This window comes from Humulus lupulus, chromosome 8 (genome assembly GCF_963169125.1).
Source record: "Humulus lupulus chromosome 8, drHumLupu1.1, whole genome shotgun sequence".
NCBI classification, from domain to species: domain Eukaryota; kingdom Viridiplantae; phylum Streptophyta; class Magnoliopsida; order Rosales; family Cannabaceae; genus Humulus; species Humulus lupulus.
Window position 1 is genome coordinate 25,800,963 of NC_084800.1, and position 11,983 is coordinate 25,812,945.

At 32.1% G+C, this 11,983-nt stretch overlaps 1 protein-coding gene across 1 annotated transcript; it reads right to left on the reverse strand.

Moving 5' to 3' along the window:
- Positions 1–897: 897 nt before the first annotated feature.
- LOC133793609 (zinc finger protein 3-like) lies at positions 898–2,351 on the reverse strand. Its single transcript, XM_062230920.1, has one exon. The coding sequence runs from the start codon at positions 2,172–2,174 to the stop codon at positions 1,158–1,160; it is 1,017 nt and encodes a 338-aa protein (XP_062086904.1). The 5' UTR covers positions 2,175–2,351; the 3' UTR covers positions 898–1,157.
- Between the last annotated feature and the right edge of the window lie 9,632 nt (positions 2,352–11,983).

Here is an 11,983-nt window from a genome sequence, read left to right on the forward strand (position 1 = left end):
CCATTTACTAAATAAGGTCCCACCTTAAGAGATCTTCTTTGGTAAAAAATCTCAAGATTACCCATAATTTAATATTTATATTTAGATATATATATATATATGGAGAGTAAAGATGATGTGATAGCATAGCAAAAGGGTCATTATGTGGCCTGCTTTCACATGGGTTTGCTATACCTACCTATGGCTCTTTTGAATTTGATCACACTCACTCTCTCTCATCACTCCACACTATGAGAGAGAGAGAAAGATGGTCTATTACACTTTTAACTGCTGGGGTGGGTCAAAGATGTTGATTTTGGGCTACTCAATCACAACCGTCCAAAATGTATTACATTACATTTTGTGTGTGAGTGTGAGTGACCACGTCAAAACTAAATTATGGGAAATGACAATAACAAGCATCCAATTTTGTGCACGTTTTGTGCCCCATATGTCACTCCATAATTATATATAACAACATGGATCACCCCAAAGTGAGTCTCTTGTTTGATATCTGGTGAACTAAACTGTCATCTACAATAATTATATGTATGTGTACATATTTTTTTTTACTATTTCCCTATATATGTATAGATATTAATCGTCTATTAATGCTGTTACTTGTTGGTGGGGATTAATCAATATTATTACTAATTATCAAGCCTGCTAATTAAGTAATTTATAATAATCATCACTACCAAGTTTTATATATTTTTCTTAGTGTGTACTAAAATGTAATGATTATTATATATTGACCATATCTAACTCATATCTAAAATATTCAATTTTCATATTTTTTTAGTATGCACAAATTTAAGAGTTTATATATACGACCCGTCATCTATAAATAATTTGACATATATACTCTAAACAAATACATAAAGATATATGAAAAAGATATATGCCCATGGCTTCATTTCGCATCTCAAATTGGAAAAAATGAAGAAAAAAAATCTAATGATCAAGGCAAATTATATTTATTAGTAGTTATTAATTCCATCCAAACTCATATGACATTTCGGAATTAATTTCGGCTGGTTACCAAGTTAAGATCAATATCAAAGCATTTACACAATGTTGCAACTAAATATATATAGAAGAAAAAAAATGACAAAGTGAAATTGTAAAAAAAATAAAGAAAAATGAAAAAAAAATAATAAGAAGAAAGTGCTTCATTATTAGAGCTTGAGAGACAAGTCAAGTTTCTGCAACTCATCTTGCTTTGTCTTACTAGTACTATTCCACCAAAACCCTCCAATTTCCCCATCGTCACGATGACTGCTCACCGGAGAATACCTCCGACCGGACTCGAATCTCGCCGGACCACCACTTGGAGAGGACAAAAACCCTCCGGCCTCACCGCCGCCGCCACCGAGGCGAAAAGTCTCCGGTAATTGGAGCCTTCCAATGGCAGGTTGTTGATCAAAACAAGGCAATCTCAGGCAACCATTTTGATGATGATGATGATTATGATTGTGTCCATAAAACTGAGTCTGATGAGATGAATTACTGATAGTACTGGTAGTGCTGCTCGGGCTCATCACCATGTTGGGTTGATGATAATAAGAAGATGGAGAAGAAGAAGAAGGCTTGTGAATCATAGAAGAGTGAACCTGAATACCAAGTGACCTATTGAAAGAGCCATGCAAAGGGAGCGAAGCCAAGCTTGAGTATCTGTACGGAAATGAATGACTATTACTATTACTCATCATCATACCAAACGCCGTCGTTCCAACCATCTTGTGTCCTCTCTTGGCCAAGGTTCTCTCTCGCTTGTGCGCGTTTTGGTGCCCCCCGAGAGCCTGGGAGCTATAGAATTTTCTCTGGCAGTAGTTGCAGGAGAACACTCTAGGCTCATGACCACCTTCATTGTTGCTATTATTATTGTTATTCCCTGCAGATTGATCTTGATCTTGGTCGTGGTCGTGGTCAGGACTGGTCTCGTCGGAGGAGTAATTTGCAGTGGTGGTACTGTCGAAGCAGTCGATGAAATTGTGTTCTGGTTTGGACCCGTGATCGGAATCGGACTTGTTTGGAAGGCTAAGATCCAATACAAGATCTTGATGATGATGGCCTTGTTGTTCTTGTTCATGGTGGTTTTGTAGTAGTAGTGTCTCCATTGAGATTTTTAGGGTTGAAGAAGAAGAAGAAGTTGTTTCAGATGAAGGCCATGATGGTGGCTCTAGTATTGGCATTGAGTAGAGATCATAGAATTTTTTTCTCTTTTAAAAATAATAAAAAGAAAATTGAAATGTGGGTAACTAATAATGAATGATGTTTGTTCTAATTATGTATAGAAAGGATATTCCAATATTTAACAGTTACAAGGTCTTAATATAACAAGACTTAGAGAATAAGACTTTTTAGGAAAAAGATGAGAAAGAGAGAGAGAAAGCATTTTGATTGAAAGAAACTCATGAGGAACATCATGTACGTCTTTTCCTTGCCTGTATATGCTGTACCCCAATATTGAATATATAATGTTTTCCTTTTATATATATATATATCATTATTATTAATCTTTGTCATGATACCCTTTTCTTCTCTATGTATGAGTATGAGTATGAGTTTTCCAATAGTGTTTTTTTTGGACAATACCTAATTTATTTCTATAGTTTTAATAAGCAAACATATATACATATATAAGCTTTTTCGTATTATAATATGGGGTAAGGTACGTATATTTAAGGGTTTTATAAATTTATATAATAGAAAGATTAATTAATAAAATGAAAAATAAAATAAGTTGGATGAGCAGAGAAAGATTAACAAAATCTCTCCTTACAGAAGCACTTTGTGTCTTATTCAAAACAATGACTAATGACCTTTGTCTAAGTGCACTTGCAAAGTTGGACACTTGTGAACTAGTTGCTTTGTTAATTCTACCAAGCTATATCTAGCTTCTATACCTACCTGCGTACGTATATCATTATTATTTAATTCAGAAAATGATGAATCTTACATTATTTAATCATGTTCCCAAATTAATCAAATTTTATTTACCAATAATTTTAGTCAACAGAGAAATGAAAATTATACAAGGGTTCCTTTTTAGCCTTTATATATATATTTATTGAAAATTCTTTGTTGCACCTCACAAAAAGAGTGCACACCGTCCGTTTACCTATTGTATTTCGAGCATGTCAATAGTATTTTGCAATTTTTTTGTCATATATATATATTAATTATTAAGAATTTATTATAAATTTAAAAAAAAAAATTAAATAAATTATTATGTCAAAAATAAGATTTAAATAAATTGTTAAATGCGTGGTTAATTATTTTATGTACGTGAAAGATAACTTATTTAAATTTGATGTTTTTCAATAATATAAATTATTTAAAAAAATTTGTAAGATTTTTTAAATAATTATAATATATACGATCATAAAAAAATTATACTAAAAATCGTTCGCTGAATGAAAAACACCAAAGAAGTGCACCATAGAATCATCCTCTCTCTCTATATATAAGCAATGCATTATTGTATGTATACATGCATATATACTATATGCCATTCTTAAAGAACGAATTGTATGTTTGTGTGTGTATATATATATATTATCAACAACAATATAAATATATGTGTAGACCATATGATAAGGCAATATTCCACATCCAAACCAAACTTATAAATATTATAGTCTTCAGATGTCTAAATCTAAGTCGGGCCACTTTCATAAGATTTAATATGACTCTATCTAATTTTTATATATATAAAGTCTAGAATAAATATTATTTATTTATTTTTTATCCTATTCTGTGCTAGTGTGACTAACTTGTGCCACGACTTTTACTTAATTGGAGTTCTTAATTAATTAGATAGAATGATTGATTCCATCTTTTTATTTTTTATAAGTAGTTATTATGCTATATATCTTTACCGTGTCCTTTTAAGATTTGTAAAAAAAATCTACACTTTCAAGATAAGAAATTAAATAATTGCACACTAAACCATACTAATTTATTAAACACATTGAGGGACAGGAGAAAGAATCTCTTGTCCACATATAATTTTTTTCTTTTTTAAAATTATATTACTGGGCCATGCACCTATATAAAGAAGACAAAAAAAGTACTTTTTTTTTTCTTTCTAACTTGTTTCTTAGTTTTTTAGTCTCTAACACCTAGCTTTTAGCTATATAAACATAATACTTTTGGGTCAAAAGATATCCATCAACATATATATATATATATAAAATTAAATTTTCTATCACCTACTTTTTTCTTTTAAGTTTCAACTGTCATTATTCATAGACGATACTATACCATAGTACAGAATTGCACCCTTTATATTATTTACTTTTTAATAACCATGCATAGAACAAGATCTGTGTGGCAAAAAATTGTACTTGTGATTGTGAAGTTAGAAATTTCCAGGAAATTTCTACTTAATTAATAGCATTTTATAACATTTAGAAGATTAAAACTAATATTAATTAATTATTCATAGGTAGGGTTAAATTCACAGTTTCATAGCATGACAATACAACAGTAATATACCACTTGTGGTTTATTAATTTCTTTGCTCAAAATGTCTTTTTCTTCTCTTACTATATATTTAATTTTGTAATGTTAGGCAAGGGTAGGATTAGATTGAAATGGTTTGATAATATAATTTTTTTTAAAAAAATTGGAGAGATTATTAAAAAAATTAATTCAATAACTTAAATAATATTTATTTTAGAATGGGATAGTTAACTTAATAGGCTTACTGAGATAACTTAGTCCCATTGAAACACTTAGAATAAATTTAATTTTATCCAATTATGATGATCAACTTTGTGTATTTCAATAGTAAGAAAAAAAATTATAATTATACATCCAAACTAGTTTTCTATCATAATTTATTGTTAGCAAATGTTCAATTCATTCATTTTTCTATAAATATTTTTCATCTTATATATTTTTATCTATCAAATCTAATCAAAGCATATTTTAAACCGTGAAGTTATTATAAGTATATATAATCTTCTACATTTGTCATGAAATAGGAATCAATATATAATTCATCACGATCATTCACTTAGAATAGGACAGGAATCGGAGAAAAAATAACTAGCTATAGATTGAGTTAATACTCAATTAAGTTAGAAGGATGAGAATAGTAATTGAAAAATCTTATATCTACACATTAATTAATGTTCTAATTAACTTATATACATACACATATATATATGTGATATATAAAAAAATATATATATATATAAATATATATGTGATGTGACGACTCAAGTAAAGTATATAAGTTCTCGGATCGTTAATTGAAGAACAATTAGTCTTGATTTAGGTGACACATAGTTGAAATTTCATTAGAAATGTTAGGTAAGCCTCCAAAACAAGAGAAAGAATGAGTAAGCCAATGAAATTATTTCTTGTGGAACAGCAGACACTTTCGTCTTGGAATCTTAGCTATAAGCTAGCTAATAGTACCATAGCTACTATACTAAGCAATCACCTTCTTCCCCTGCTTTATTATCAATTATTTTTATCTTTGTTGATTGCCTTAGGAAATAATTCTTTGACAAAATTGATAGATATGTGAGAACCATCATCCCCTAAGGAACATTATTATATACATTCTTTAATTTTTTTTCTTTTTTTTTTTGGCTTTATTTTTGTTATAACATAACATAATTAAGCTTCACTTCAACTAAAAAAAAAAGGAAAAAACTGACAAGAAAAGGGTAACTCAATCTGTCTGTAAAGAATTTGAAAGGTTTGAAAAAGAATTGCCGTGAAAGTCGGCAAATAATGTAAAAGAATCATATATAAGTACTTTTTGAGACGTAAAGGACATTTTTTCTTCCAATGAATTCATATATATTATAATTAAACTAAATGACTATATACATAAAGTTTTTGAAAGTGATCACATAAGATAAAGCATTCATGAGTTGAGTTGAAACTTATAGGCGGCTTTCTTTCTTAAGCTAATCGATTCATGTAATTAGAAAACTAATTTATATTTATATATAAATGTGTCATTATTAAACATGCCAAAAAAAAAACCTAAGTTCTCTTCATCACTAATGGCCTCATGGCCCTCATCATTTACCACTTTATAACAATATAATACCCTCTCGTCTAATGTGATCATAATCTATATATTGACCATATCATTAATTAAAGTCAATTTTAAAATTTCTAATTAATTCATTTTTTATCTATTTTTGTTGTATATATGCTTATTCATTTTCCCATTTAATTTTTTATAATTTCTTTCGCTATTTACACCAAATCATATCACATTATGTATGTGACGAAATTATTTAAGCTTACGAACATGAGGTTAAATCAAAATTAAAATAATTAAACTTTTAATGGCATGAGACGTACGAGTGAAAGAATTAGTCAGAAAGGGGAAAGAATTGTTCATGCTGCACGCTACATTATTAATTTGTCTTTTTTTTTCTGAAGAATATATACTAAATAATTCTAATTTATATAGATCATGAAAAACAAAAAGACAAAAGTAGTCTCAACATACATAATATATGCTTGTTATAAACATCAATCTTTATAAATATATAAATATAATAATTAATCATATAACCAGAACAAATCCCTCAAAAGCAGCTTTCAATATATGCTTGTTATAAACATCTATCTTTGTAAATATATAAATATCTATATAGATATTTAAATATCTATATAATTTGTTTTTGGCCTTTGAATTGTTATAATTTTATTTTTTTATGAAATTTGAATAATTTAAAGTGTTAAAAATATGATTTAAATAATTTGTTGTGTACATGTATTAAAAAAAATATACACATGTGCAATTAACTATTTTAACAATATTTTTTACACTTTAAATTATTTAAAATCTTACAAATATTAGTAGGATTAAAAAAAATTATACCGATACAGAAAACATTGAAAAATCCTTTGGTAAGTAGTATATATAATAATAACACAGACAAATTTAGTCAAATATTATAATTTATCGTCATTATAGATCAAACTTACTTTTCCCTGTTAGGTTCATTCAAATTATCCCGCTGACAGATTATTTTACTGGACAACTTTCTTTTTTGATCTATCTATATTTTAAGGTTCTCCACTTGCATGCACCTTTAAAATGATATATATATATTTATATGAATAATGATTTAAACTAATTAAAGTAATATTCGTTTAGCGCCTTGGCCGGTTGATATAATTAATATCATATAATAAAAGTTTTATAATTCTTATTATATATTAGTAAATAAATATAAATTTTAAATATATATTTTAAGAAATAAATAATAAATTCATATTCATACCATCTAAGATAGATAAGTATCTTTGATATTTTAAAGTATCGATTGACATCATTTAGCAAGTCACAACATGCACCATATATATCATCATTCTGTTAGAATATTTTATATGGACTGACATAATTATACGTTGCTCACATAGTGTCATGATTAGCATGTAAGGATAACTATATAATCGGTATTGCATGCTATTACCATCGGGCCATAATGAGATAGACATAATATACTGACACGCTCGAGGCCTATGGACACACTCTCAATGTCTTTAGGCCAGCCCATTGGGCATTGGGCCAGGACAACTAATCCTCTCATTGGGTATCTAGGCCCAATAAGCCCATTATGTTTTATAAAAGGGGTTACACCTTTTATAATGTGAGGGTGGACAATGGGTGTTTAGAGGAAAAGGAGAGAAATAGAGTAGTATTCATCTACACCCCAAGCACACCTTTGATCTTTGATGTGTAGGTGGGTGAAATGTGATGAGCATAATCATGGAGAATGATGGTTCATAAACTTGATCACAAAGGTATGTAAAACTTCTTTTTCTTATTATGTTTGATGCCTTAAAAGATGATTTCATTATGCAATATTGAGCATGAGTATGTTTGATCAATTCTTGATTATTGTTTGATGCTCAATTAATTTCATCAATTGGTATCAAGAGCCAGGTCATCTGATTTTAAGGCTTAAATATATTTAATTTTATTTTATTTTTGTAACGCCCTGGTTACCCCAGAATAGTTACAGTGAACCGGAAATTTGACTCGCTACCCGAGCCCTTTGGTTAAAAACGTGATCTAAGTGTTATTAACAGGCTAAGGTGTAAAAACCAGTAAAAAGGAGAGGATAACTTGCATTAAATAAATAAACTGCTCATGAGCCTTTAAAACGTTTACAAGTTGTTCATAATACAAAAGGGTCGCTACCGTTTCAAATTTACAATCCCCGCCGGCCTAAGAGGCAAAAACAGGGTAAACCCCTAGTTCCTCTGAGAACTCCCTGACCGTGGTGGTCAAGCGGCCAAATATGTACACAACACCGCCAAGACTCTCCACTCAAGGTTGGGCGAGCTTCTCTTTCCCTTTACCTGCACCACATAGCACCCATGAGCCAAGGCCCAGCAAGAAAACACAATAAGGCATGACATAATATCAACAACGATCATAATAACCATTCAGGACTATCAGTCCAAAACAGATAGGTGACAGTAGCCAAAGTCACAAATGATGGGTACAGCTCCCTCTAGCCTTGTGACGATAGGGTCACCAAGGCTTAACTGATAAGTGGTTCTTTCATAAGTTTAGTCAAGATAGGTGCATGGTGATTGGTCACCAACATAACCTTCCTCCCGACCCTAGAGTCGTAACTATGGACAGCGTCCCTTAGCCATGTGCCCTGGCTATGAACATCTGGTCTTAGACCAGGCAAGCGCTTATAAGTTCTTCGACCTTAGGGTCGGTCCAACATTAATGCCCTAGAGCCATTCAATGCATGTTCATCGACTTTAGGGTCGGTCCCTGACTAGTCAGTACAATAGACGAGTAATCAGCATTCGCTAGCATTTAATATGCAATCCATGTCCACATACATCAACCAACATGCTTCAATAACAAACCATGCATGTCACATACATATACAGGGTGCAACTGTATCCATACACTATTTTCTTACCTCTGGTTTGAGTGAAAGTTATTATAAGAACGACCCCTGAGAACGTTCAATCTTTTAGCTCCTTAGCGGTTACCTAGTCACAACCAAATATAACCTCCATTAATGAGAATCCACATAAATAGGGTCTTAACCTAAGCACCACTCTCGGGACCTCGAAACATGCCCACACGGTGAGTAGATTCGATCCCGGGCCTTAAGGATTGAAACCCAAAGTCAAAAACCCTTAAAAACACTCAAAACGGGACTTAGAAGAAACAGGGTAGCGCTACAGCGCTCATCCCCTAGCGCCCCAGCACTATACTCAGAACCACCCATATGCCAAAAAACCTCCTGAGGAGCGCTGTAGCGCCCTAAGGTGGGCGCTATAGCGCTACCTCCAGACCCAAACTCCCCTGAATCGACCTTCTTTAACTCCTTCGATTCTAACTCGATTTCCAAGCTTCCAAATCCTATTCTTGATGTCAAATGAACCCAAAAACCATCCTAACACACCCCAAACATATCAAGCATGGGAACCCTAGCCAAAACTCCCAACAAAACCAAGAATTCACCCTAGAAATCTCAGCTGCAAAACAGAACCAGAACAAGGCAAACCAGAGAAATCCATGGTTAGAAGCTTACCCAAAGTTCAGCTTATGACGCTCTTCAATGATGGAACACACTCCCAAACTCCCAAGGCTTGCTTCCTAAGCTTGAATCCTCAAAATTGGTTCAAAAACCACAAAGAAAGGTGAAGAGAAGAAGGTACGGGAGAACTCTTAGACATACTCTGTTTTTCCACTATCTTCTTCAGCTATCAAAGGATATATCTATCCTAGGGGTGAAATGTCCATTTTACCCCTAGGTCAATTAATAGTTTCTAAAGTCTCCCAAGGGCATATTTGGTACTTCCCTCCTATCTCGTTAATCATAATTAATGCTCTCCAATTCCCGCTATTCTCAATAATCTCAAACGCCAATAATTCACAACCCGTTACCCTTTAATACCCAGTAACGCTCTAATCATTAAAATCACCCCGAGACTCAATCCAAGCCCCGACACTTACACCTGTTGTGACTAAACCGCTAATCAATATTCTAAGATCATCTCATGCCGAATAGCTCGAACAAACCCACATTATAATGTGGTCTCAACACATATCATCGACATGCATATAATTATACAATTATACTCTCAATGAGCCAAATGACCATCACACCCCTGTAATTAAAATGCAGGCCCACATGCATGCATTTAACATCATATTATAATATAATTCACATATACATGCATAACACATTTAATGACGTAATTAAGCAGTTACGGCCCTCCCGGCCCACTAATCCAACCATTAAACCATATTAGAGAATCCGGGGCATTACAATTTTTCTCCAAATTTTTCCATACCCACGGTTTTGTGAGAGACCCATATGCAAAAATTTTAATTTTGAATTTTTTCGAACATTTTTTTGGGTCTATTATTCTTGGGTTGTTGAAACAAATTGGGTAAAAGTATTTTGTTATTTTGTTGCATTATTACAAGCAAGAATGGCAGAAATCCGATTTTTTCAAGCATGAAAATGGCTTTCATATTTTGATCTGAAATAGAATTCTTTGGGCTTTTATTGGCTGTTTTGGAGCTTGGGAAACGTTGGTAATAGCTTGGGCATGAAAACTCCTCAAACGACATTAAAAATGGAGTACCGGAGGCCAAAATCCGACAGGGTCGGAGTCGCGGGTCCGAATTGGGTCGGGTTGACCCTGTTCAGAGGTCAGAGAAGACCCCAAACGACATGTCGTTCGACCCCAGCCAATGGAAAAACGACATGTCGTTTATTAGATTTAATGGGCTTTTCTGATGCTTCAAACGACACGTCGTTTTCTCATTACTGAAGAAAACGACATGTCGTTTTTATGCTAATAATCGTGAGTAACAGAGGAGAAACGACACGTCGTTTTTCCTCAGCCATGAGGAAAAGGACATCTCGTTTTTGGCCTATTTAAAAAAAAAAAAAAAACTGAACATTTATGGCGCGTGGGGGCGCGTGCAGGGTCAGTTTGGGACAAATTTTTCACCATTTGGTATTTTTTTTATTTTCCCACTTAATTGTGCAATTATATTTTGGGTTTGATCAATGTTAAAGATTAATTGACACATAATCACACAATTAAATTAAATTAAAATTATATCTCACAATTTATCTTATATCATTTATTAATTATAAACATGATTATATTTATTTGAAATTTATGCCTAATGTTTTGTTTTAAAATACTTGGCATTATGTGCAAATATGATTATGTTGTTGTGACGTTAAATGAGTGCTTATGTACTCACCTATCGTGAGTTTAAGCATGTCAATTTGTCATTCATAATAATTGTGAGATTAATACAATTTGAAGGTTTATGTGCTTGCCTATCGTGAGTCTAAACATGTCAAATTATGGAGTTTAAAATTATAATCTCACATAAGACCCAATAATCGAGCAATATGTTATACCAAATTTTGTACATATGCCTTATAATTTGTTTTTTTGAGGATTCATGATTATGAATGGATTATTGTTGGCATATATTTGGTTTATTTACAGAATTATTACCTATTTGATTTATGTTTTTTTTAAAAAAGATTCTTTGACATTTATGGATGCTTAGTTGGGATTATTTGATGATTATGAGATTATAATCTTTGACGAACATGTAATTGAATGTTCTATGGATATTCATATCGTGATTATGATTATCGCTGATTAAATTCACATTTGTTCTAATCACAATAAATACTAAGATCCATACATGCAATTTAGTCATCCTGTCGATGATTTTATTGTTGGGTAGGATGCTTAGATGGTGAAGGAAACACATTGGATGTCATGAATCGCACAATCTTTTCTACCCTATCGGTAGTGGATTAATGAATTTGGTTGTGACATGTGAAGTGGTTATCCTTACCTGCGTAAGAGTCATATGTTTTGTTAGAACGACTCTAGCATGACATGATCGTTTCTGTTAATAGATCATTTGGAAAACTGAGAAAACGAGCAAATAGCGTGATCCTTGTTTTCACATGCATAGTGGCACTGC